This window comes from Pavona decussata, unplaced genomic scaffold, assembly GCF_977016875.1.
Source record: "Pavona decussata unplaced genomic scaffold, jaPavDecu1.1 SCAFFOLD_109, whole genome shotgun sequence".
NCBI classification, from domain to species: domain Eukaryota; kingdom Metazoa; phylum Cnidaria; class Anthozoa; order Scleractinia; family Agariciidae; genus Pavona; species Pavona decussata.
Window position 1 is genome coordinate 867,501 of NW_028145523.1, and position 27,919 is coordinate 895,419.

A 27,919-nucleotide genomic window follows, 5' to 3' on the forward strand; every position below is an offset into this window, starting at 1 on the left:
CATTGGCTGTCGAAAACCTGATGCGCTGTAAGGTGAAAAATGCTACGCATCTGTGCATTTGTCTTTCCTTCCTGAGCAATAATAATACTGAGCTAGCGCAATGGTAATTTATCAAACTGAGCGTGCGCTACCGGATGTCGTGAAATTCACGACATCCGGTAACGGCTGTTACCAGGGCCTACGATCCAACCGCTGACCAAAAGATCGTAGGCTCTGGGAACGAGGATGGCCTCCCGCCCGGCCTCCACTCAGTCCCACTCAATCCCACGCATGCGCGCCATCGAGGCCTTCCTGTACGTCAACTTATTGTGTGTGTGTTATTTTTATTTCATCACTTGTCGTAGAGCTGAATAACAAAACTGCGATGTATTCAGTAAACCTTCCTTTCCACGGTCAACCTCGATCGTAATAGTTACAATCTCATGGGTGACTTTTTGCGAAGTGATCACGTGCCATTCTGGAACAGCGTTCCATCCTTGAGCGCAATCTTCCTCAGTGACACCGCTGACCACAGAGGCTACATGACTTCCTGTTACCATGAAGACTGCGACAGCGTTGCTAGGGTGACTCCAAAAGTGCTCCAATTCCTACAGAAGACTAGTGATGTCATATTGGCCGTGGTTAATGACGCCACCAAGCTGTCATGCCCATCAGAAAGGAGCCGGCTTCCTCCGACCAAAGGGCCTCCTCCGACCTCAGTACTTCCTCAGAAGACCGCAATACTCCCTCAGACCACACCAACTGTTCAGACCACAAGTGGGAGAACGAGCACCAGTTTAGCCCCTCCGGAAGGGAGCCAGCTTCCTCAGACCGCAGGTGGGGGAATGAACACCAGTTTAGCACACTAGGGCGCCTCGATCGGATTATTTGGTAGTATCGACGTGCAACTAGCCTAAAATCCCTATTTTACTGAAGCAGAGCCTAATTCTGTTTTGCATGCTTAAAGGAGAACGCATTTTATTTATTTACCTTGTTCTTGTTTTTTTGTTTGTTTGGCCATTTATAATTTTATGAACTTTCTCCGTGACGGTCAAAGAATTAAAGGGTTTTCCTCATGCCCTGTGATAAAGTAATTAGATTATACAAGTGGGAAGCGGGCGCAGGATTCATGTTTTTCCTTGGCTGGGCTTGCCAACGAAATGAGCTTATTCCGATTTTTTAGTATTTCGATTCAATTCTACGCCCTCCACTGACTAGTGGGTTAAATTTCTAACAAGTAAAAGTAGACAACTGATAAAGCAAGATATAACGTACTATGTGAAAATTTGGTCCGCCGGCACTCGCGGCGAGGACTCCAACCTCGGCCTCCCGCATTCTAAACAGACGTTATAAACGCTACCCCACAGGAGGCGAACCTTAAGTAGAATCGGATGAAATAGCACGTCTACTGACTTATTTCGACATTGAGATCACGGGATCGATTATCACGGAGTCGAGAGTCTGATTTCACTAAGCGAAATGAATACAGTCAACTCTCTCAAAGCGACCACCTCCCGTAAGCGACCACTTCGTAAACAACCGTTTTGTTTCTCAGTTAAAAACTGTTTCAAGAGCTCTCTCGTAAGCGACCACCACTCAAATTTCTAAGGGACCGCGACCACTTTTTAGGCCAGAAATTTGAAATATTCTTTTATTTTCTGTTTCCGGTAAGCGACCACCTAACATATTCGCGTATGATCTGAGTAAATAATTACTCAGAAGCAACAAAAACTTCAATTTTTAATGACGCTACCCCTGACAACTGACAGTTTACAGACAGAGAGATTACTATAATTAGATCTGTAGGTAAATGGGAATTGTTACAGTGATCTGTTCCAAAATGTTACACAAAGTTTCGTCAGAAGAATAAATAGATGTGAAAAAATCAAATAAATTAGTTTCTATTTGCCTATTTTTAGCTGCTATGGTAATATTTTTAGGTAATTTTAATTAAAATTTATCAGTCCAGCATTAAGCTTATTTTATTGATCTTTTCCGTAAGCGACCACCTCCCGTAAGCGACCACTTTGTCGTGTACCAAGGGTGGTCGCTTACGAGAGAGTTGACTGTATTCGAATTAATATGTAACATTAAACAGAGGGCGCCAAGGAACATACTTCTAGCATCTCTAAGAGAATAAACCGCTTTGGCTTAGACCAGTATTCTTACAACCTTTTTTCCCTTTAATTCTTTCCTTACAGCTCAGGGCATGGAGACTTGGAAACCGTGGCAAGTTGCGTTGATTGCTATTGGCATGCTTTTGGTTGGTGTGATACTCGGAGGAGCAGCGATCGTTTGTTATCTTCGCTGGGCGAAGGGAGATAGCCCTCTGATTGCCGAAGACCACGTAATGTCAAGCTTCAACCCAGACATTTCAAAAGCCGTCTAGTCTTCCAACTGTCTTGCACTGTTTGCCGAGGTAGAGAGCTGTATACGTAGCAACGGTTTTATTCGATGTAAGCCTGACTAGTGTGTAAAAACGCGAGATAAACGGTAGCAATTCTTTTGCAGTCTTGACGACTGCTGTGCGCTCCAAAATAAATTAATTGAATTTGCTTGAATATCTAGAATAATCGACCAGAGTTCGAATAATTGCTTTCGCTTGATTATGAGTCATGTGAGCTCTCGCGTCAAATCTCTTTCAGACTGAACTATGAACTTTCGTATGACTCTTGCCCTCGTCTTCTATAAAACCGATGGAGTCAGTAGTTTTTATTTTCTTTGTAGAAGTGGCTTTAAATACTTAGGATGCGTAGGCAGGCTCATAAAAAAAGCATTAACTTTAACATTCTAGGGCGGCCAAACTCATTTGCAAACCAATCTTTCGCACTCACAGGGTCTTTGGTGTGTAGCTCCGCCGTTACCGGCCCCACCCAAGGGTCCGGTGCATGAGAAGAGTTCTGATTACCCTGCTGACAGAAGTTTCTCTTTGTCGTTTGCTTCCTTCTTGTATTATTGATGTAAAAGAGAACATAAACGACAAAAACATAAGAGGTTGAAAACAGAAATTTAAACGACAAACTTCATTTGTATTTTTTGAACAGAAAACGTATTCGGGAAACAAGAAGATTTTTTGGGTGCACGTATACGACTAGTTTGAAGAACCGTTCAGGAACCGACTTAACGCAAAAGAGTCGTGACAACAAATGAAACGTTACTCTGGTTTAAATCCCATGGTTTTGGCTTCAACTTCAGCCTTCATTAGGGGGACTGAAGTGAAAATAAATCAGTATGCTTTAATTTGAATAATAGTAACTGCAAAGATCGCGATGTATCAGTTAAGAAAATACAAATTTTTGAGCTAATTAAGCTTTGTCATTTAGAGCTAAATTGAAGTATGCTTTAATTTGAAGTATGCTTTAATTTGAATAATAGTAACTGCAAAGATCGCGATGTATCAGTTAAGAAAATACAAATCCTTGTCATTTAGAGCTAAATTGAAGTATTTATTATTGGCAATGCAGTCATCCCAACCTCGGGTCTCTCCTCTTTACGTGCCAGGGTCTCCCCTCTCTCGCTACCTGGGACGTGAAGAGGAGAGACACTGGGAACGAGGTTGAGCGGATTCTTGTGAGTATTAATCTACTCCAAAAGGCGTCTAGTTTTATGCCAATTTACACTTGTGCGTAAGATCTTGGAAGATAATTTCCAGGAGATGGAATTATCAAAACGTAAACCTTTTTCAGCTGACGCAGACTTCTGCAGCTGTTTATGTTCTACTGCTTTCTAGTGTTCATTCAGTTGAGATGCAAATCTTGAAATGAAATGAACTGAAATGAAATGAAATGAAATGAAATGAAATGAAATGAAATGAACTCAACATAACATAACATAACATAACATAACATAACATAACATAACATAACATAACATAACATAACATAACATAACATAACATAACATAACATAACATAACATAATATAACATAACATAACATTTTGTATTGTGTTGTAGCCTCCTGAATAAAATGTTATGTTATGTTATGTTATGTTATGTTATGTTGAGTTCATTTCATTTCACCAATGTAACTCTTGTCACAATCCCAGCAGGGAATTGAATAAATAGTGCCACAGTAAATAAATATTAAATAAAGTTGTTGTTGTTGTTGTTTTGCCACGGGTCTGATATTTTGGAACAGGGTCAGTTTATTTTGACTTTATTTTCTTATCTAGTACATTCAATTTGATGTGATTGGTTTTTATATGAATTATCTAATATTGTCGCATTTTTTTTTTTTAATTAGAGTGTTTTTCAGTCCAACGCGCCTTACCGTGGCCACCCAACAAACTTTTTTTTACAAGTTAGCCAATCAGGATATGCGAATTTGATTAACAGTCACTCCTCCTTGTAAAGTCCAACAGGCAAGTGACGCAACAACGAATTTTTGTATTGTATTTTATGGCTAAAGGCTGCCGCACACTAGCCGATTTTTCATCGTAGAGCTTAGGATTTTTTGTCGGGGTCAAATTTTGTCGGGCCTTCAGCGTGCCGCACACCAGCCGATTTTTGTCGCAACTAACCGCGTTAAGGCTTGGGGCCGAGTCATCCAAAATCAAGATGGTGCCTATTTCACTGACGCAGCGAAAATTGAAACTTGCTTTATTTACCTCGACTTTTCTACGGAGGATAAAGAGGCGTCACAAGAGCAGCACAAGAACAACATGAGTTAAAAACTTGATAACCAGACGAAATGAACAGGGTGTATATAACAACCTAATTGAAGAGCTTGGGAACGAAGATCTGCCTGGGTTTCGGTGGTACTTCCGTTTATCTAACTGAAGAAAATTTTTAAGAAATACTCGCGTTATTGTCCTCTTTTACAGGTTTCCATTGCTCTATCTCCGCGCTGATCTCAGCTTCGATGTCCGCCATGTTGGAAAAGACGCTTGTTCACGTGACTCTCATGACATTTCCTAATTGGTTGGAGCGCGCGCGAGCTCCGACAAATTGTCTTTGTCCACCGCACACTAGCCGACAAGACGTTTTGAGATCTAGCACTGTCAGATAACGCCCGACAAGCCCCGATCTTGTCACAGACCTGTCTGAATTAACCGCACACTAGCCGACAAGTAAAGATTTTTCGTCGGCCGACAAAAAATCGGCTAGTGTGCGGCGGGCTTAACTTGTAAAAAAAAATGTTTGTTAGTTGGCCACGGTAAGGTGCGTCGCACTGTAAGCAGTTTTGTAATGCGCTGATAATGCTATCAAAATAAGGATTCTTCTTCTTTATTATTATTATTATTATTATTATTATTATTATTATTATTATTATTATTATTATTATTATTAATTTGTCTATGTCATAAATAAATAAAAGTTAAACGAGAAATAGCCAGTAAAAATATATATAACATTTAAATGAGCCTAAGATGGAGAGTGGAAGGTTTTGTGACACAACTCAGTTGTGAATTTCGGTTTTCATTGGTATTGCTGTAAAGCTTATCATTGCATCAAATTATTGGTATTCGGTTTCCGCCTTACTTAAGTCCCACACGGTCAGTGCGCAAAGTATAAGGACGTGGCATGACGTATAGAAACCATATAATGATAAGAAACACGTTGGGGTATGCCAAGAAAATACTGTATACGGTTTTGTACCCAAGTTCAAGTTAATTTATTCACACGTATTTCAGTAAATTAAAAAAAAATAATAGTAAGTAAGAATAGAATAGAACTAGAGCTAGCATGATGAATTATACATTAATTTTGAAAAGTGCCTAGCAGCCAAAGAAGCAAAGCTTTCGAGTTGACCACTACTACGGTGCAGTTATTAGGGAGGGGTTATATTTTTTATATAACCTGTTACAAAGCTCTACATAAATAATAACAAATATTAAAGGAAATAAGTAAATGAATAGAGCTAAGTGATAATAAAAGTTATTCATGCCTGACAATCTAGTAGTGAGAGTTTTTATTCTTTTTTTAAAAGTGTTGTTGACCTCTTGTACGCGGATTTCCTGGTATATAATTTTCAAATTCGAAACAGGCAAAAACAAGTTGGCACTTGTTAGCCTGAACCTGGCTACGGACGATTAGATCGCGTCATTCAATCAGACGAGCAGTTAGTCAGTGAGTCAGTCAAGCAGGCAGACAGACAGGCAATTAGTCAGTCATCCGGTCAAGCAACAGTCAGTCAGCCAGTCAGTCAGTCAGTCATTCAATTTTAATTAGTGAATGAGAAAGTGTAACACTTGAGGAATATGGCTAAAATTGACAAAGTTCGCGAATACTGGCGCAGATGCGTACATTGGTAGGCTTGAGAACAGATACTCGGGAAAAGGAAACCCGACTTTTCCCATCGGGAGTCGAACCTCTAGTTCGGATGCTCTACCACTGACATACAGGAGACTCCTTTTGGAGCTAAGGCCACTAAACGAGGTTCATGGGACAAACATCCTGCATACCGTAGGCTTCTAGCCACTGAAATGGGTGAACGAACACGTTGGGAGTACGCATTGCCCCTTGATGGAATGGAATAAAAGTGCTATAGTTTTTAAAGGAATTTTGAACATTTCGGGGCCTTGCCCTACTTCAGTCTCTGTTTTAATATGCGCCACGACAACAAAGTCTAACTGGCTGTCTTTCGCATGCGCGCGCAGGAATCTAAATTGAAGTAGACACCTCCCTACTATAAAAACGAGAAAAACGGAAACTTTATTTTTTTTTTTTTTAGTGGAATTCTTTTGAAAACTTTGCACTTTTCAGTATTCAATTGTTCGAATAACTGCAAGATGTATTTTATCGGTCAGTCATACAGGCAAACTCAGATATGTTGTTGATATACTTTTCGCATGTTTTGAGGTCTTTGTCAAGGCTCGAGGGAGAAGAGAGGACCCTGAGAACGAAGAAGACTCCTTGTGCCTCGTGACAATGTTACGTGACAAACACTATTTCTGGTCAGCGGCCTCCTTCAATGAAAACAAAATGGCGTCCGCAAGCTTGGAGGAAGAAGATGAACTCAACTTTGGAAAGCTTCTTGTGCGAACTTTCAGCGCAAGCGCCCCGCCAGATTCAAAACGAGAAGCTCAGTGGAAAGTTGAGAGATTGAACCTCCTAAACATCGCAAACCTTTGCATTAAGAATCTCATCGATTCTGCACTAAAACTTGGACAAGTTATAAACGATGAGTATTTTGAGCCTTTTCAACAGTTTTTTGTTGTGCTCGAGAGCGTGTTCCGACATGGGCTGAAGAGTAAGTAAATATTTGAGTAGTTAATTGCTAATTCTTCTAAAGCTGTGTCTCAGATAAGTTTATATTTACTGTGGTATTTGTGTACATTCCAGGAGAGAATGAAACGTTTTTTTTATTACGTGTCACATGATTAATATTAAGCTTCAGCTTATATCTATTGTTTTTGTCAAAGCCGTAGCCATCTACTTTCCTTTTTTTCTATATCTTCGTTTATTCAGACGTTGCTAGTTGGTACTTGATTTTTTTCCCTACCTCAGATAAATGAAATTAATTAAGAGCTTTAATTTAAGTTTATTAATCATTTTCAGTTTCAACCAATAAATGAAGATGATTATTATTTTCATGTGATAAATTTCTTGAAAGTCATGGACTCCTAAACTTAATTTAAGCTTTTAGGTTGAGAGTCTCTGAATAAATTTTATGTGTGCACTCACTTACAAATGACACTTAATTTCTATGATCAGGGACACAAAAATTTTTTATTGGAGGGGCATCAAAAGAAAATAAATTGCGTGCTAGATCTAAAATTTTGAGAAAACAAAACTCCAAAACTAATACAGATCTTTTCAGGAAAATGGAAAAAAAAGTGCGAAAGAAGAAATCACAAAGGTGTCATAATGACCAACCCACTACAAGAAAATTTTTGCAGCAATCCATCTTTATCCTGTGACTCAAAACTTGTAGAGAAATCAGCTGCGATCCAATCTAAACTTGTTACAAACTTATTTCAAAAATTATCCTGCATTAAACTTGACTGTATTAGTTCATTGGTTATTTCCAGTGCATTTTGTGCGACCACTTTTGCAAGCGTTACAGCTGTACATTATGCAGGAAAACTGAAATGAACTTTATTTAACATGGAAAAACATGTGCCAGTTTACAGGCTCATCCAAGTACCTCTCGTCCCCTCCCCTTCTCCCCTCCTCCCCCCCCCCCCCTACACACACACACACATGCACACCCACACCTGAGATGCTCAAATTATGTCAAACTAACAGGCATGGAAATACCCTTGAATACTAAATGTGTTTTCTTTTGTGTTGTTTAAAGTGAAGCGCAATATTCTTGGTCATCGGAAGGATTACTGGGGTCCACTGGAAGCTCTGGAGCATGCTGCACCTGAGTCGGCAGAGATAGTCAAGAGCGTACAGAATCTTCCAAATATCAAGTACAGTGTTGACTTAAACTACTATGAAGTATTTTAGAATGTACAGCTGTACTTCTATGCTGAGAAACCTGCACTGGATCCTTATAAGATCCTAACAGGATCATGTAGGATCCAAAATCTAGGATCAGAGAATATAAAATTTGTCTTCTTTAGGATCCTATTTAAGATCCTATAAGATACAGACTGTAAGGAGGTGTGGTGACTAATGAATAGCGCATTAAATACTGGATGGGGTCATTGTGTTGCATTGTTAGGTAAGATACCTACATGTAACCCTTGCGATGCCTCTCCACCAGGAGTATAAAATTGGTGACCAGCAAACTGTTGGGGAACCCTGGCTGAAAGCTGGAGGAGGAGAGGGGGACCTGTTGTGGACTAGCATCTCGTCAGGATAAGGAGGGAGAAAGACAGTAACCTGTTATAGATGACAGCGTTCCAAGCTTTGACTGTTTATGATCACCATAGCAAGTAGAGAAAAAATTGGCATTGAAATGATGTAGTGCTGAGCACTCTATATTAATAATAATATTGTTAATATTGTTATATCCTGACGAAATGAAAAACTTTGACAACATACAGTGTACCCTTAAAAATATTCATTATCAATTTCCTTAGTTGTTTTGGCCATTCACTTCTTTTTCTGATTGGGTGAAGACAAGTAGAACCTTCAGCCATCTTGGTTGGAAAAGAAGACTATGAGAGATAAAAAGTACAAGTTTGCAATGAGCAGAGTGAGATGCAGAGTCACAATACACAATACTCAAATTTTTGCATGACTGTAGTTTATACAAAGTGGTATACAGGGTGTATAAGACTTCAAAGATGTTTCTCCCTAACACTCGAAAGAGTTGCCATAGTCACTTCAAGTGAAGGTGTAGTCAATTCCCTTGTATGTTTGTTTGTGGTTTCAGTAATCAGCCTTTTTTATGGAAATGGGTGATTGGCTCAACTTCCAATCCCCAGACTTGGAGGATCACAGGCTGTTCTTTGTCTAACAATCCAGCAAGGTGAACTATTCCCAGGTCCAGAGGTCCCTCTCGGTAGTGTTCTTGGGGTCACTGAGACTTAAAGCCACACCATGACACTCGGTGACAACCCAATAGATGCAGTGGATTACAACAGTGTTTTATTTTCTTTAATAATAGGACTAATCATGGCAAAGGAAGAGCGTGGGTTAGACTAGCACTTATGCAAAAGAAGCTTGCTGAGTACATCATGATCTTAGTGGAGAGTAAAGAACTAGTTCGGTAAGTGTCATATGCAAAAAGTCTAAGTGTATTGTAACTCATACATGTAGGCCTGTTCAGACTAGGTGCCCACTCCAGGGCCCTGTGTACAGACTCAGAGGTGCTCAAGGAGAAATTGTGTTCTCGTTGGCCAATTTAGTGTCTGCTCAAACTTGAGCCTGTGCCCAGAAACAGTGCTCACGTTAACTACACGTACATGTACCCTTAGAGGTAGTGCCTTTGCCTGGGCATGGTACCCAGAGTTTTGCTCATGCAGGCACCATCGCAAACCTGTTCAGGCTAGACTGGCAGGTGCCCCTGCCCGTACTGTACATGTAGTCTGAACAGGGCCTTTGTAATTAAGACTAGTGCAGGCTGATTTCTCTGAATTTCTTTGGTCAGAAAAAAAATCACCTAGTCAATGCAATATCATTTTAGCAGAAGTTGTAGGGTGTTATTACATTGTATCAGATTGCTTACTAAAGATAAATCAACCTTTAAGTAATGGTTTGCATGTTAAGCAGATCCAGAAGTAGTGTACATGTAGTATAGTACAGTAGAGTAATTTAATGTTGCTATAATAATAATAATTAGTATAATTATGTACAGTAAGTAGCATTGTAGGATATTAACAGTCATTGTAATAAACAGTTTTGGTTAGTAACTTAACTTTAAAATGGTAATTTCAGAGAATGGTATGAGCCTCACTCTGTATTAATGCAAGAGGAAGGTGCAGTAATATCTGGGTTGCTAGTGGGACTCAACATCATAGACTGTAATTTTGATTTGAAGGGAGACAGTCTTGACATTTGGGTGAGTACTTTAACTTATTTCCTCTCTGTTCCCAGTTCTTCAATTGCAGGTTTTCAGTTTTGCTTTAAAATCAAAATTGCTCCTTTGGCACATAGACCAGTTATCATGTTGGAAATTAAATATTGCACAATATTTAATAATTTTTGATCAAAATGCTATTAAAAAAAACTAAATAAACAAGAAATCGCTTTGTTTATAACTTGTCTTGAAAATGCAAGTGACCTAAACAAAATAGATACAAATGCTCCACTAATTTCTTTTGTATATCAATGCGCGACTGAACCAAGTCAAGTGAAGCATTGGTGGTTGTAAACAAAAATAATAAATCAGTCAAGGGTCAGTATCTTCTTTTGTATATTGCTTGCATTTTCTATTATCTCTCTATGTTGTGTTTACTCTGAGTCAGTGGTTTATTATCATTTTTTTAATTTTTTTTCTTTTTTTTAGTTACAGGCTATAAAATAATGTAATCTAGGATAATTTGTGAAACTTGTGTCGTTAAATGTTTACAAGTTGTTTGTTAGAGCTGTATGTAATAAATTTTTTGTATGATAAATTAATATTAGATAACTTTGATATTTCTTTCTTTATTCAAGTCATCAGTCCTGGATCTTAGTTTGTACCTTAAGGATGGAAATTATTTGGAAAAACCACCAGAGAATAAGAAGTAAGTGAACATTTATGTAGCATTTTTTTTTTTTCGATAAAAAAATTAAGGTTGTTCAGTATGTACAGTAATACAGTGTATAAAATAAATGGTGATGTATAATGCCATTTGCACCAAGTGAAGACTGATAACTTTATTTTACCATAGCACTGTATTGTAATACTGTAACATTGTAATAATAATAGCATTATATTGTCTTTGTGTTATTAATATTAGTGCAAAAGTGTAATAAGTATCAAGGCTGTTGCTTAAGGAAAATTTCAAGGAGCCGACAAGGCCAAAAGCTGAATAGTTACATGTAGGAGCATGTATAGTTACATGTGAAGTGTTAGGTGCTGCTGCAAACATTTTAGGCACCTAGAGCATTTTCTTGGGGGCCCCAGGCCCCGGGGGGGGGGGGGGGGGTACTGCCCTATATGGGCTATACTGGGATGTGCCGCTGGATAGGGTATGGTTTTTGGCCTCTCTGTCCTGAACAGGGTATGTAATTTCAAATGAGTCTGCCCTGGACCCGTCCTAGACAGGGTATGGTTGCAAGACCGTCGTCGAGTATTTGGCAATCCGAAATCAGAGACGTTAGTCTGTATTTATTTTAGTGAACAATGCTTCACGTTGATTGAGTTTTCACTTAAGTTTCACCGCTGTTAATGCGAAATTTTGGGATTTTTTGCCATCACGTCTAGGTAGTGTATTATTTTATCTGTTGTAATTGGTATTCGCGTTTCAATGCGTGGAACATCACGTCCGGTAAGCGACAGTGGGCCTTTAAATGTTATTACTAATGCCAATAAACACTTGTGTAACATAAGAGCTAGATGTTGTCCTTTGTCCTAAATAGGGTCTTAAAATAGAGGACATTGTCCTACACAGGGTAGGTATTTAAGGTTATTTTCGTCCTAAACAGGGTCAGGGTTTCAAACCCCCAGCGGCACCCCTATACCCAAACATGGGTCAAGTGCCCCCCCCCCCCCCCCTGGGGCCCCAGGCTACTGGGTTACTGTTAGGGCAGCAGCCTTGAGTATTGTATAAAATAAATTACCTGGCCCCAGTTGTTCAAGGAGCGGATAACTTTATCCACTGGATAAGTCGCTATCCAGCGGAGCAAATGTACTCCAACCAATGCTTTTGGCAAGTTTTCCACACAATGCCATTGTTGAATTTGACATATGCTTCTACTCTATTCACAAATTATAGGACTATCGGGAAAATCTTGCACACATTTTATCTGCTGGATAGCGAACTATCCAATGGATAAAATTATCCACCCTTTGAACAACTGGGGCCTGATCTCTTGTTGTAGACAAAATTGGTCAAATTCAGTTTGCCTTGCAGGAGTGATGAACAAAGTGATGGCAGTGACTTAAGTGTTCTTATAGATCAGAAAACATACTTAGAGGAAGTAAATAGAACCTTGAGGTAAGTCCTTCATGTAGTTTGTGGATAATAATGATCTTCATGGAACAGCACTTTAGCTAAGAGTGGAGAGGTTAGATTGGAGGACAACAGAGATGGTAACCTGAATGATTTAGATTTACAAAATATTAATTTGGTACAGGACTTCAATTGACAGTAGAGAGTCTGGACTTGAGGACAACAGAGATCATTATATCTTTTTTATGAGTGACTTCAGGACAGTCAGGAGTGGTGAACATTACGTGTCTCAATGTTTAAGTTAAATTTTACAGGTCTCACAATCTCTAGGCAGTAAAAAATTGCATCAGGTCTTCAGCCATGTTGCAAGTTTTTGAATTTTAATACCGATCACCAATCCATCGCCTTAATTTATATTTCAGTGTGGCAAACAAGCAAATGAGTATTATATGACTAATGTATTCTTCTTTTATTCAGCTTCACAGTTAATACTTTGCAGATGAAGTTAAAAAATATGAAAATGACAAATGACGATCTTTCAACTCAGGTTAGTATCTGCACTGTTATGTACATATAATTTTTAACATAAATTAAAGGAATAGAAATCATTCTGCATATGTAGATATAGTAAAATTAATCTTTCCAAAAGGTGAAAATGTTATGAGTCTTACGCTGTATAATAAACACCTGGACTTACTTACTATATTACACGTATAATTTTTAATTAACGTTTTTATTGTTATTATTATTATTATTATTACTATTATTATTACTATTATTATTATTATTATTATTATTATTATTATTATTTTATTATTATTATTATTAAGAAGCTTGGAGATATTTTTGGTTTCCCTTTTTGTAAGGTATTAGGTCATTAATGTTTGTAATGGATAACCTTCAATTGGTAATTGGCTATTTCCGAGTTGCTTTGAACCTCATTATAAAAATGAGACTTCTTCCATACTGGTTTTGTTATTAAAACTAGTTTACATTCGTATGCAAATGAAACTAATTTTCATATGAAAAGCTTTGCACAAAGGTTCAGTTTGAATTCATAATGAGGTTCTAAGCAACTTGGAAATGGCCTACTTATTTTTCTTATTTTTATTGAATCATTGTGTGTGTTTTATTTTTTTGTTTTTCCTTTATCTGTACAGCTGACCTCCTGCACAGAGCAGATTGTAGAGCTGATGCAGGAAAGGGATATGCTGCAGGATGCAAACAATCAGATGAATGAAGTCAGCGCTAGAAAACTTCAAGTGAGTTACAGTACAATGTAACTATACAGCAGAACCCTGAATATGACCACCTTCGGGCCGTGAAAATGTGGTCGTAGTAACGGGATGGTCGGACGAACGAGGTTGTAAAACTAAGAAAATAACTGACTTTCAATTCGTTTGGGGCACAAAAAAATGATCGTAAACGAAGTGGTAATCAGGCGGGGTTCCACTGTATAACTTCTGTACATTACGTTCCTTTCATCCTTCAAGTCCTAATAGTGACCAATAGAGAAATTGAGCAACGACGACGGTGACGGCAGCGAGAACGTCATCATTACAATGAATTCGCGTTTCTTCAAACGTCGTTGCAATTATTCCAACTTTCTTCAAATGTCAAATGAAGGTGAAATTTTCTGGAGATGAATTCTTGGAGACCGCAGCTAAGTTTAGAAAGAGAAACAAAGATTCTTCGTCATGTGTTTACGTCCTCCATAAAACGTGCCATCAGGAAATCTCACGTCCTAGTCGTGCAGTGACGGCAAAGAAATATAACAAAAAGGGTAATGCACGTGCAGAGTTGTTGTTTTGGTTACAAAACCTATTGCTTTTTTGGACGTTCTCGTTTCCGTCGCCGTCGCGTTGCTAAACCTCCCTAGAAGGCGCCTCCTCATACAGCCTCATACAGAAAAAATTGTGTGCAGTTTACCCGCAGTTTATGACTATGCGGGAAAAGACGATTTTGGCAACCTCACAGTAAGTATAAACTTAAGTAATGGAAATGAAAACCTTTAACTTTCACACACTGGTCAGTTACTTGGCAACCACTGCGCGGCAAAGAGACTTCAGAAAGGCTAAGTTTTTTATTTGCAGGGTGGAGAGGGAGGGGGAGAGAAGGAAGAAAGAAAAGCACTTACATGTACTCTTGTTGGCTACCTCAGTGCCTGAGTAATTCAGGTTTTCGTTTTTTTTTCTTAAATGTTACAGAAATTTGATTGAATTTCTATTGTAACTGGCTTGGAACCACTTTCAAAAGTTACATTTTCATTTTCAGCTTGCTCAAGCAGACATTGATGTGGAGAGGGAAACTTATCAGAAGTCGAGGTAAGGAGCAATGTTGTGTGGTTCAAGTTGCCCAATTGTACCTTTCCACTGAGTAAGGTTAATTAACTCATTGCTATAATTTACAATGTATAATGCAGCAGCGTTCTTCAAGGTTTTGACCAGGTTTTAAGCCACAAGGCAACGCAAAGCAACTTTCGAAAGACAACAAAAGTTATGTGAGTTTACTGAATAACTTCAAGGAGCAGGATTTAAGCACTGGTGAGAGAGTTGATACAGTGTACCTGGCATCCATAAATTATGACCAGGCTTCAAATCGTTAATTCGATATCAAGGAGATTTTGTTCAGATTTAACTGTCCCCGTTTGAGATGACTTCGGGTGGCCGTCTCGCGATCAGGAGATTTGGAGACCAGAACACACATCATTAGATGTCGTTTACATGTACACATGTTCAACGTACATGTTGGACCTACGCACCGTCCACAGTCATGTTGGTAAATTTGAAAAAGGCCTTTTCGTCCCGAAAATGTGTCACATGTTTTCGGTCCATACTTTCGTTTTCATATAGTCTTTTCTGTTCACACTAAAACGCTCCGAGCGGGGCCCGTTTCTCGAAAGTCCCGGTAACTTATCAGGCCCGATAAGTGATTTTGGTGATAAATGTCTCCTAACAGAAGTCAATTCTTGTTAGCTTTGAATACTGAATTTTAAAGTCTTAGAATTCTATGAAAACACTGGCCAAGTACCATGTCTGTAATCACTGTGTAATCGGCGAAAAAAACATTTAAAAGTATACTTATCGGGCCGGATAAGTTACCGAGACTTTCAAGAAACGGGCCCCTGAAGCGCTAAATACATGACGGAGCGTACACATGTTAACATTTCCTTCGCCCACAATAAAACACCTAACCGGCGCTTGCAATCTGGAGAGCGTCTCAAAACAACCCGCGTATGTAGTGTTGACTGAAGGCCAAACCGGAGGAAGAAACATGCGTTTACAAATTTGTCCGGGTTAGCGTAGACCGGGCCTTATTGTTATTGATTCACTTTTTTAACGATAAACAACTTACTATGCGAGTGAATATATGAAATGCGATATGTTCTGTGGATGAAAAATTAAATTTATGGAAGACCGTCGCAGTTATGTGCGGTGTGCACACCTTGAGCAGTTGCAAAAAGAAAGCCTGAACGGGATTTTGCTTAAATGTTTGTTTGTTTGTTTGTTTCAGGCTTTTGCTTGTTTGTTTGTTTTTTGTTTTTTTTCACGCATACATTATCCACAAACTCGGCCCGACTCCTTGGCGGAATGTGAAAATCCGATGTCCTGGTTGCTCCATTTTGGTCACGTGACCCATATACGCTTCTCTGATTGGCTACGGACTATATCGACCCTTTTTTCTCTCTTCTTGCTCAGCTTGCATCGATAATAGCGATGGTCTGTCATGTTTTTAAAATAAAGAATGTTTAATTTACAGGAAATTTTGTCAACAACTTAATCTGACGGATTGGGAGAAATTTTAAAAACGAAACTTTCATATAATGATGACCAGCGAATAAGCAACTTGCTCTTTCCGCTAAACCAAATTTTAGGATTAATTTTCCCAAAACGTTAGAAAAAGGGCAAACAATTTGACAGCGCTAGAATTTACCGTAATGAATCAAATCTTTTTTCACAGGGAAGGTTTGAATGACATGTATAATGTGATTAGAAAGCAGCTGGATGCAGAAATTCAACAACGGAAGGTACAGTGCCTAGGTAATAACTGCATGTGCGTTTGAATAACATTAGGACTCTGAACTTCAACCCCAGCTAACGATTTGCGTGTTTTACTGCCGTCAATCATAATTATGGCGACAACCGACTGACCACAGCCAATCACAGCGCATGAACGTGCGCTTTTGACGCCGTTGAATCAAACGTTTTTGTTTTCTAAGAGGTCAGCTGCAGTAAATAATTGACGATAGTGAAAAGCGTAACGGTTGATTGAATTTTGAACTTCAGAGTCCGTATGATATTGAAAAGCGCAGTTATTAAACAGATAGTGGCAACTCGCGTAGGTCGTAGATTTACTACCCTGAGATTTTTTGTTAAAGGGCCGCCGGCGTAAAGGCCTTTAGTCGGATTTTAGGTTGACACATATGTTAATACGACAAAATTCCAGAGAAATGATGGTCTGAAGTTTCTCGAACTGACTGTTGTAGACCATAAAATTATGTCAGTAATGAGTGTAGACCAAAGAAACTGAAAACTGAACTAAAGCTACGTTCGATTGACCCTATTCCGGAATAGGAATACATACGATGATTAAAAGAAATCCCTCATAAGAGGTTTTTGGAGTTACTGGAATACAAAGTAGCTCTTAAATTATCGCGTATCATCGAACATTTGTGGTCATGTCTTCCCAAATTTACGTGAAAGAGAAATCTATTTCACTTACTCTTATTCCGGAATACCGTCAATCGAACGCGACCTAAATTTTAGATATTTTTTCCGTTTTTTGCCTTGAAAATTTTATTAGTTCATTCAGGAAACTTACGTTCATTCTGGTCCTGGAATTTGGTCCTATTCTCGATAGCCTCCCACGCAGTCGTTTTTAGGGGAATCGCATTTCCTCCTAATACGAGTCCCCTAAAAACGACTGCGTGGGAAGCTATATTCTCGATGTTATTGAACTAAACTTCAACCTAGAATTCTACTTTTTGGTTCTTTATGCCCCAGCTCATCAATTGTAACGTAGCCTCACTGCGTACTCATAATATTAAGGTTAAGGTTACTGTATACATTCGTAGGTGTCCTATGGGAAATCTTTACTACCCGCGCTGTTTTGAAAAATCGTAGAAAACTACAGTCGAACCTCCGCTAACGGACACCTCTAGTAGGCGGACACTTGGTCATGTTCTCAGCTACATACAAACACTACATTTTTAACCTCCTCTAAGCGGACACCTCTCTTAAGCGAACACTTTCTCTGGCCCCAAAGGTGTCCGTTTATGGGAGGCTCGACTGTATATATCAACGTAAGGCTTTTAAAGTGAAGAATCTGAAATATAACTCTTTTGAAACCATTTTAATTTTGGTAGAAGCGCTCAAGCCTCCAAGCGAAAAACTAACAGTGTTTTCCAAAGTGATTACGAGTCCTTGTGTTATTCCAGATATCCAAACCAACTGCATTATAGCAATCACGAGATAATAAGCTATGAAGTATGCGAGGCCTTTAGATTTTTCAACATTAATACTGTATGTAACCAAAGAGCCAAAAACTGAAATGTTGAAAGTTATTGGAACAGTCTGTGACTGTTGAGACAGTAGGCGTACAACGACGAACTTCGATGAGCTCGTCAACCGCCACCAGGGGAAAGTTGACTGACGTCCCACGCGATCACGTTTTAGTTGGGGCGATCAAATGAATAGTTGAGGGACGCAAAGCGCTATTAGAATGGACAATAAGCTATTAATAATGCAGTGAGACCAGTTACTTATCCGTGCCTGCTGGGTGTGTTGATTCTTAGGAAACAGAGAAAGAGCTGGAGCTGGCGAGGAGCATGAAAGAAGAAAGTGAGGCAAGTGTTGACAATGTACCACTGGATATGAACAAGCGAGCGCTCAGGTTTATTCAGAGACAAAGGGAAGTAAAAATCAAACTGGTTTGACAATTTTTAACCAAAACAAAATTTGAACCACAACACATTCATGGGTTCGCTGATCGCTCGAGTTTTTGTTTGTTTGTTCGTTTTTTTTGTTTGTTTTTTTGTCTATGCTCTGAATGCTTAATTTCCCGCTCTTCAGGTTGCCATGCGTCTTTTAGAGAAAGACATTCACGACAAGCAAGATACGCTGATCTCTCTTCGAAGACAACTGGAAGATGTTAAGAAACTCAACCTTGAACTTCACAACAAGCTGCAGGTTACGTTTTGTTACGCAAACGAGTTACACACAGTCAGGAAACTTCTGTGTCTATAAATTTAACAAATCGACGGCACTTTTCTATGGTGTATACTCTTTTATTAAAAACTGGATCATTGTATAATGCAATTCGAGGAATTTGATTGGCTGAGCGGCCATGGTATATGAGCCATTATACCATGGCCAAGAAATGGCGGCCATTAAATTGTCTGCTGGTTCTTCTCTCACAGCGAAATCAGTAAGATCTAGCAATATTTCTTGATTGTTTTTAATAAAACAATTATTCCACTTGCGCTTGTTGGATATGAGATGATAGATAGCCAACTCGGCGCTACACGCCTCGTTGGCTATCTATCATCTCATATCCAACGCGCTCTCGTGGAATAAAATAGACCATAAAATGACGTCAAAAAATGTTCAAAACTCAAGTGGAACCACGAGCCGCAGGCGAGTGGTTTCACTGCCAAGTTTTGGACATTTTAAGAGTATAGACCAAAGAAAAGTGCCGTCGATTTGTCTTTTACAATAACATGGAAAATGTACGAGCGGAATTGGCTTTATTTTCCGTTGATAAAGCGCGCGCGTTTCATCTGACGTCATTTTTATTGTCTGTATTCTTATAGACAGTAGCTCATGATGAGCCAATCAGCGCGCGGGAATTTGGACAATTATTGTATTGGGAAAATCGTTTTAGCACCTTTGCGTTATAAAACGTTTTCATCTCCCCTAGTGTTAATCATCTTTGGGCCGAATAGTCCACATTTGCCCTAGTTTCTAACCCGCTCTTACTTCTGAGAAGAAAGCAGAGTACGTATTGAAGTCCATATAGCAATGTTAATTCTAGAGCGCGATTTCAGCAATTCGAAAAAAAAATGCCGCATAAAATTTACGTTGGCGCGTCAAATGGGGCGCACAAAATTGTGCCCAAGGATAAGTACTTATTTTCTGAAATAAAGCATTCGAAAACATCACTAACGATAAGATTGATATGACCGCCGCTGTATAATTCGAGATTTATAGCCTCTTACATTCTCAATTGCCTTTCTCTTCTTCGTTTGTTTCTGTGTTCGTCTTGGGTTGCTTCTGAGTTATTCCTTTTGCTTCCATATGACGATAATAATAACAATAAAAAATAAAAAAGGGAAACTCAGCGTTTGCAAGCGACAAGAGGCACTACCATTTGATAATTATTTTATTGTCACATTTTATTACCAGGGCCCCTCTGCATGTAGCTGAATGGGCCACCCTGGCTAAAAAAGTTTACTTTACTTTAAACTTTAAACTATAAGACATTGATTTCTCACTGAATAAACTGTGCAAGGAAGTTCAAGTATCTTTTTGGGGCCCAGTTTCTTGACTGAAAAAGGGCCCCTAAAATTATAGAAGGGGGCCCACAGGGCCGTCATTGGCCAATTTGTCCAATAAACCCTAATGTAGTCACTTGCAGTACTTGAGAGGGAATTCTAAAATGCTGCTCAAGTATCAATCACTCCTCTTTGGTCATTACTGTAGGTTAGCGAGTCCTCAACTAAGGACCACATGAACAAATGGACCGAACTGGAGGAGCAATGTGCCAAGATGATTGCACATACCAAGGAACTAGAGAAAAGGTTAGTATAGGTGGTTTGCAACCATCCCTGGAGATCCAAAAAGACAACGGTATGGCAGTTCTGTCATCCAACATGGCTGCCACACCATTGTCTTTTGGATCTCTAGGGACTGGTTGCAAACTACCTACAGTAAAAATATGCGGATAAAAGTAAATAGTACTGCAGTTCTCTTCAGACCGCGTTACGACGTTGATTTTTTTTCTTCAACGAGGGATTCACTTGACAGACTTACGATCAAAAGTTTTTAACCGGTGCCTTCGGGATCGCCAGTTGAATTTGAGTGACTGTAGAAAGATTCGTTGACATGTGGAAGGGGAATCAGAGGACTCAGAAATACTGTATACCCTCGGAATAAGGACGAGAAGCAGGATTGAACGCAACCTCTATGTCGAGTCTGGGATTATAACCGGAGCACATTGTGCCCATTGTTGTTGTTGTTTTTTTGTTTGTTAGTTTGTTTGTTTGTTTGTTTTTGTTGTTGTTGTTGTTGTTGTTTACCTATCCTGTCTGCCCCCTTATCCTGTCGCAATATTTTTGAAAGGTGCATTTTAGTAGATATTGACAATAACAAAAATACATCTAGCATGCATCAGCAATGACAGGCAGTTAGAAATTGACAGGTTCAGGCACACAAATAGCGGATCAATGACAACTTTGCAGCCAAGGAAATGGACCATAGATCGAGTACCGTATGAAATATAGCGATCCATTGGAACTTTACCATACTTTAAATTAAAAATTTTACAAGAGGAAAGGCTTGCGAAAAATATTGCTCAACAGAGATACTGCATTGGCCAGGATAACAAACTGCAAGTTTTAAAATTTGCTAGAGCAGCATCGAAGATAAAACGGACAATGGCGTAGGAGTTAGTTTGTGCTGTTGTTGCTATGGATGTAGTTTGCTGTGTTCGAATTGAAGTATTTAAACGGAAATATGTACATCGAATTGGCATTAATTACACCTTTTAGTCATGCGAAACGTGCCAAGAAATCGTCGGAAGTTTTTTGTCCAAAGTTTATCGTTCGAAGAATATACATGTACATGTAAGTCCGACCATTTCTTAGTTAACCCTTTAACCCCTAATATCAAAGAACAAATTCTCCTATCTTGTTCCCATACTATTCTTATAATTGTGCTTTGGAGAAGGTATTGAAATATCAAGAAAATTCACCTTGGGTGATTAGATCCTTAATTCTCAGGACCTCAAGGTTTGAATAAGCATTGATATTACCAGGAGAAATTTGACGCTGATCACTAACTGTGACTGCAAATGAAAGTGAAGTCAGGAGAGACAATTGTCTCTTTCATTTTTAGGCTAAACAAAAACATGTCATAATGTCCGAAGGTAAAGAGACATTTAATCCAGGATTACGTACATAACAATGGTTGGAATTCTTCTTCCAGTCTGAGCGAAGCGCTGTCAAAGAAGACCGTGGCAGAAAACATGGTGGATCAATTAAACAATAAAGTGGTGGACAGTGAAAGTGAAAGGTAAAACGTAACTGAATGTTTTGTGTAGAGCATGAAATTAAATATAACGTACGAAAAGAGGACGGTTTAGAGGAATCGCCCATTTTGCAGTTGTGTGCTTAGTGACCTGGCCTTTGAGTAGAAGCGAGGCTGGAGTTGAGCTTGTTTTGATACAGTCCTCACTGCTTTTTTTGTAGGTAAATCATGTTGCTCTTATGCTTACTAGTTCACATTCACAGACGCGTTGAAATGTGGGCTTAGTTCCCTTTCATTCACTCATTCATTCATTCATTCATTTCATTCATTCACTCATTCATTCATTCATTCATTCATTCATTCATTCATTCATTCATTCATTCATTGATTCATTGATTCATTGATTCATTGATTCATTGATTCATTGATTCATTCATTCATTCATTCATTCATTCATTCATTCATTCATTCATTCATTCATTCATTCATTCATTCATTCATTCATTCATTCATTCATTCGATTGCCAAGGACAAGTTAAAGCAAAGAGTAATAGAGAAAAAAGTGCATATAGAAGATTATGAATTTAGGCCTCGTCATAATTCATTACATGATTTAGTGGGCGAGTTTAATATTCAGCTCGTTGAACGATGAGGCATTGTTTGAGAGATTGCTTGAAAGTGGCAATATTAGCCGATAAGGTTATAAGGTAGGGAATTCCAGGTTTTGGGGCCCTGGTGGAGAATTGTAAACTGTTTTATGTTTGTTCTACAGGAATTCTAGTCATGTCTAGTATAATAACTATGGAGTTTAGATAGTCAAGAGGACGAATTGAGGTACTACGCTGTAATTGAGAAAAAGTCCTTTGAATACTAATTTTTTAGGCTTGAAACTTTGCGTTGTTTCTCAACAGAACTGCACTGGACACTAACCTCAAAATAGAACGAGAGTGGCGCACCAGTTTACAGGAAGATTCCGTGAAAGACAAGGAAAGAATAGGAGCCATGCAGATGGAATTAAAACAACTGGAAAAACTTAAAAAGGTACATTGTTTGCTTTCACTGATACAAGTTTGTGCATGCTAAGAAATTTGGCTTTTAACAACAAAATTTCCACTACAATTTAATTTTCGCAGTATTGGTGAAGATTTACTTAATCTTTGCAAAACTAAACTTGTTAGAGAATTCGTTACTCGCAACTTTAATAGTAGTGGTTAAAAAATCGCGAGCAAGCAAACATTTGCTGTAACGGGATAACTACGGCTCTACATGTAATATTCAAACTGAAAACCTATTCTCAAACTCGGATAAAAATCGGATAAGTTTCCTGACAATTTTGTAATGGCTAACGTTGAAAGCATGACCGCTGAAAGTCACTTCAGCTGACCAATCACAACAACGCCAGCAATACAGTGAACCAATCAGAACTCGGGGCCAGCGGTGGAAAGCGCGGGAAAAGTAGGCATCGAAGGGAAAAAGCGACACCTTTGATCTGATCGGTGCAAATGGAGCGATGTCTTTGTTTTAGAGTCCAGAAGACTTGAGGATACTAAGAAATGCTCGTTAAATACATGCAGTTTCATTTTCTTTTTTTTTTTTGCCAGGAATACCAAGTGTTACACGAGAAATACATGGCGTTAAAAAAATCTTACTCGGAGCAGGAGATGGTGGGTACTCGAGAGCTAATGTTGCTCCTTTTCAGGGGTTGTTATTTGCTTAGCCTGCGAATACATCGCCTCTCATAGCTTTTGTTTGGTATACGTTAAATGAAATTGTAGCAGGGGGATGGTGGTTGGGAGGGAGGAGGCTTGAATTTAAGTAATAACTGCTGAGCTATTCAGCAAAGAAAACAACTTAAGCTTGAAAATTTGTAACATTTCATGCCAAACAAATTTTGATCTGGGTATTTTCTTATTTAAAGGCCTCTTTAATGGAAACCAATCGTATTGTCCCACCTGGGGTCGTCAGAGCTGCTGCTAGTTTATTTCATGTAGGTCACTGTTCCACATTGTGTCCGATAATACTCGTGCACACCTTACTACGTCACTTCACAATACACAGTATCACCTTATTCCTTGTACTTTCAATTCATCTGTAATCAGGCCGGGCAGCATATTGTAACGTCTCTGTATAAAACACTACAGTATTAGACTTTAGAGGGATTTAGAATCGCGTTTACGGCAACGGCAAACATGAGATGTTTCCTTGAAAAAACGAGTACATAGATGAGAATAGTGCAAGACAATTCTTGCCTTTCACGCTGACGCAAAACTACTTAAGTTTACTAAGAAACTGAATACAGCAAGCGATTAATGTAGGATAAACATAATCACGTGGTCATTTCTGCCGTTCGCCGTTTGCCGTGAAGGTAACTCTGAATCTCTCTATAGGTGGTTTGCATTGCCGCCATGTTGGTGGACAAAACAAAAGAAAATTTGTTCACATAGTTAACTCCTTCAGGAGAAAAATCTTATTGTTCCATACCACCAACATGGACCCCATGACGTGACATGCAAACCATCAATTGATGAAGCCAGGCAGGGAAGGGAATCCTTTTTGGCGAAAATGGGCTATTGATAACGAGCTTTCATATGAAGTCTTTTATCCGTGCAATGATCGTTTCATCTGTTTTTCTTTCCAGGCTCTTGTAGAAATGGGTTGTCATTTATCCAAGTAAGTTAACAGTCATTCGCTATTGGGAATTTAAAAAATATGACAGCCATAGGAAAGTACTGTGTACAGCATTGATTTGAATAACTACAGTATTATTTTATGGACTTTATCCACCGACTCAAACTATCTTTCTCAACTTAATAAACAGTACCACAGGAAAGTACTTCTAAATGGCCTTTATTTGAATGGTCACACTTTGATAGACACACCGGCATAATAAGTGCGCATGCTTAAGCCGCGCGCGAGGGAGCAGCTACCTCAGTGTTTCCATAGAAACAAGCAGGAGTCAAAATGGGGGCACTTTTAAATTGTCAGGAATTTGTTTCAATTCGCGGGGAATAAGGCTCAAACAAAACAGTTAAGGTTGTTAATTTCAAGAAACCCAGAGGGACTCATCAACCGCATATATGTTAACAAAACTAACTTTGCAACAACACTAAATTTTCTGCGTAAAGTCGAGCAAACATGAACTTCGTCGTATAAACATGAGGGTTTATTTTCATCTTAGCAATTTTCGTTGTCGAGTTCTGTGAGCGAAAATTACGTGTTGAAAAACTCTGTTGTCTGATGGGCAAGATTCGGGAAAAGTTCGTCTACAAGGTAAGGATGATTGCCCTTAACGCAGAAATGGCCAGAGAAAGTGGAGGTTGAACGTGTAAGCTTCGTCGTGCCCACTATCCAAAACCCCAAAACCAAAAAAAGCCAAGCATGCGCACTCACTTTGCTACTGTGTCACTCTGATGAGGTTTTCATACGCAGACTCAGAATGCGAGATGAAAGTACCGCGGGAAATAATTACTCAGTAGCTTTCATCTGAATAATCATACCTTAGGATTTCATCGACCGACTTCACAGTTAGAGACAGCTTGTTCGACGCAACAAACTGCACCACAGGAAACTGATACACCATAGGGCTCATTTGAATGGTCACAGTAAGCTTTCCATCTACGTTGCGTCCATTTTACATGAGACATGGGTTCCCTTCAGGAAGGGAAGTGCGAAACTCTTTCTGTATCCCTGTTGTATTCTTACCGATTTCATGTTCGTTTTCCAGTTCCCAGCAGAAGGTTGAAGAAATGAAGGAAGTCACGCAATCAATGAAGGTAATATGGTAAAAAAAATGTCAACTGCCTCCCCCTTCCCCTCCCCCTGGTTCCCCAACCCCCGCCCTTACTCGCCGCTGTCCACTCCGAATCACATGAATCGAGGTGAGAAGGGACGGAAAGAACTGATTTTCTTGAGAAACCATTTAATAATTTTATCAATTAATGATTAAATTGTTGTGTAACCTGTCAATTCTTGGATCTTTTCTTAGGAAATGAAGTGGGCTGAAGACAAAGATGCCCCTCAGTGCCAGCAGTGTAATCAGCCGTTTTCTTTGGCTAGAAGGAAGGTACACGTAAAGTTTAGTTTTCGTCTATTTTTATTTGTTGTTGTTGTTGTTGGTTAACTGTTGTTGTTGGTCTCGTTAGGTGCTGTTGTGGTTGATGTTTCTTCTGGTCTCGCTGTTGTTATTACCGTTGTTGTTGTTATTGTTGATGCCGCTTTTTTTTTTTTCTGTTGCTTGCTGTTGATTTAGTGTTATTGCTGTTGTTGTTTTTATTTAGTACTGTTGTTCTTCTTATCGTCGCTGTTATAACCGTTGTTGTTGTTGATGCCGCTTGTGTTGATTTACTGTTGTTGTTGTTGTTATAACTGTTGTTTGTTGTTGTTGTTGTTGTTGATGCCGCTTGTTTTGCTTCTGTTGCTTGCTGTTAATTTACTGTTATAACTGTTGTGGTTTTTGTTTAGTACTGTTGTGTTTAGTACTGTTGTTGTTGCATAACTGGTGTAGTTTGTTCTTCTCATCGTCGTTGTTGTTACCATTGTTGTTCTTGTTCTTATCGTCATTGTTATTACCTTTGTTGTTGTTGTTCCTATCGTTGTTGTTGTTGATGCCGCTTGTGTTGCTTCTGTTTCTTGCTGTTGATTTACTGTTGTTGTTGTTATTGCCATTTATTGTTGTTATAACTGTTGCTTGTTATTGTTGTTGTTGATGTCACTTGTTTTCCCTTCTGTTTCTTGCTGTTGATTTAGTGTTATTGTTGTTGTTGTTTTATTGCCATTTGTTGTTATGATCACTGTTGTTGTCCTCTTTGCCGTTGTTTATACTTTTCACTGGTAGCTTTTCTAACATTCTTGTTGTCTTCTTACAGCACCACTGCCGCAACTGCGGAGGGATTTTTTGCAACTCCTGTTCGGATTACACTATGCCCCTGCCCTCCTCGGCCAAACCTGTCCGCGTGTGTGATGCGTGTTACACTACTCTACTACAGAGATACCAGAGGTGACAGCCTGCAATACAGATGGTCAGCTGATGTGTTGGGAAGCATGCATCAAATTCAACAAACCGTGTGACCATCGCATGAGTTGGAAAAGAATCTTGAGGACAGATTGCAAATGTTTTCCTTTCTGATCCATGGAATCTAACCATTTTCCTAGCGTGTTTTTATTCCAGTCATTCATAGCAGATCGTGAATTTTCGTGCCTGTCACTTCAACAATTATCCCGGTGATAAATTAAAATATGAATCTTACGTGTAAGTAGTAAATTATTAATATTATAAAAGGCCAAACAGCGAAAACGTGGACCAAAACAGTCGCTTGTGCACAATTTTTGAATTTTTTTTCCTAGATCACAATTCTAATTGCACCGGTGAGCTACAGCAGGGCCCGGTTGTTAGAAAGCCGATTAACGCTAACCCCGATTAAAACTTAGCCGAGGTTTTCATCTCGCTTATTTCAAATGTTTTCAAGAGCAGAAAAAGAGAAGAGAAGAAAAGTCTAAGTGAAAACTAAAGGATAACAAATTTTTGGAAGAATCTTTATTAATTAGTCATTAAACTTGAATCAAAGTTTATGTTAACCCATGATTAGCTTTACTGGGCTTTGAACAACTGGGCCCAGAAGACTGAAAATAGGCTTTGTGGAAACATCTCTAAACAAATAAAGAATGATTTTAGTTCTCCTTAAAGCAGTACATCAGGAGAGAGCCAGAATTTCTGCTATTCCTTTTGCATTTTACGTAACTGGACACTATTGAGTGTAGATTTGTCTTCTCTATCTAAACGAAATCCTTAAAAAAAAAAAAAAAAACAGCTAAACTTGCCTTTTAAACTTTTCATATGTGCAAATCTATCAGCGCTTCTTTGAAATTTTTTTTTGCAATTTTAATGTGATCATATGTGCTCCTTTCTTTTAAAACAGGAGCTAGAAATCTTTACTTTTAAAGGACAAAACCCAATCCTAACTTTCATATTTAATTATCGTACGTAGTTTACTCCAAGAGTAGTTTTATAAAAGTTTTGAGCTCGACAGAGCAGCTTAATACTAAAGTTAGGAGTAGACGTTTTGTAATTGTATGCTTATCCTACCGTTACAAGCAAACGCACGCGATGGTATCCATGGTAACAAAGTTTTAAAGAATATTGATGACTTGGCGGGTAGAGAGGCAAACGTTTCTTACAGCTTTAGACTGAATCTAGATACCTGAGAGAGAAATGTGAAACAAAAAAAACTAATAAAGTTTGGATGAATTACAGATTCACT

At 38.8% G+C, this 27,919-nt stretch overlaps 1 protein-coding gene and 1 pseudogene across 3 annotated transcripts in view; both read left to right on the forward strand.

The window, feature by feature from the left end:
* The window catches only part of LOC146470929 (uncharacterized), a 9,420-nt pseudogene extending 6,678 nt beyond the window's left edge, over positions 1-2,742 (forward strand). Inside the window, exons 5-6 of the transcript XR_014866922.1 lie at positions 345-816; positions 2,181-2,742. The product of XR_014866922.1 is annotated as an uncharacterized LOC146470929 (transcript). The remainder of the gene's footprint in view (positions 1-344; positions 817-2,180) is intronic.
* A 4,056-nt stretch (positions 2,743-6,798) lies between these two features.
* Positions 6,799-27,911, forward strand: LOC146470930 (RUN and FYVE domain-containing protein 2-like). Of its 2 annotated transcripts, none has more exons than XM_085121435.1 (20): positions 6,799-7,172; positions 8,223-8,340; positions 9,486-9,587; positions 10,256-10,379; positions 10,976-11,046; positions 12,379-12,462; positions 12,895-12,964; positions 13,578-13,679; positions 14,692-14,741; positions 16,378-16,444; positions 18,212-18,262; positions 18,489-18,605; positions 20,118-20,215; positions 21,621-21,707; positions 22,574-22,703; positions 23,264-23,326; positions 24,301-24,332; positions 25,387-25,435; positions 25,648-25,725; positions 26,528-27,911. In XM_085121435.1, the coding sequence occupies exons 1-20, from the start codon at positions 6,851-6,853 to the stop codon at positions 26,660-26,662; spliced, it is 1,950 nt and encodes a 649-aa protein (XP_084977561.1). In that variant the 5' UTR covers positions 6,799-6,850; the 3' UTR covers positions 26,663-27,911. The 2 variants fall into 2 exon arrangements, with proteins under 2 accessions (XP_084977561.1, XP_084977562.1); XM_085121436.1 differs by having other exon boundaries at positions 6,800-7,172; positions 12,367-12,462.
* The last annotated feature ends 8 nt before the right edge of the window (positions 27,912-27,919 follow it).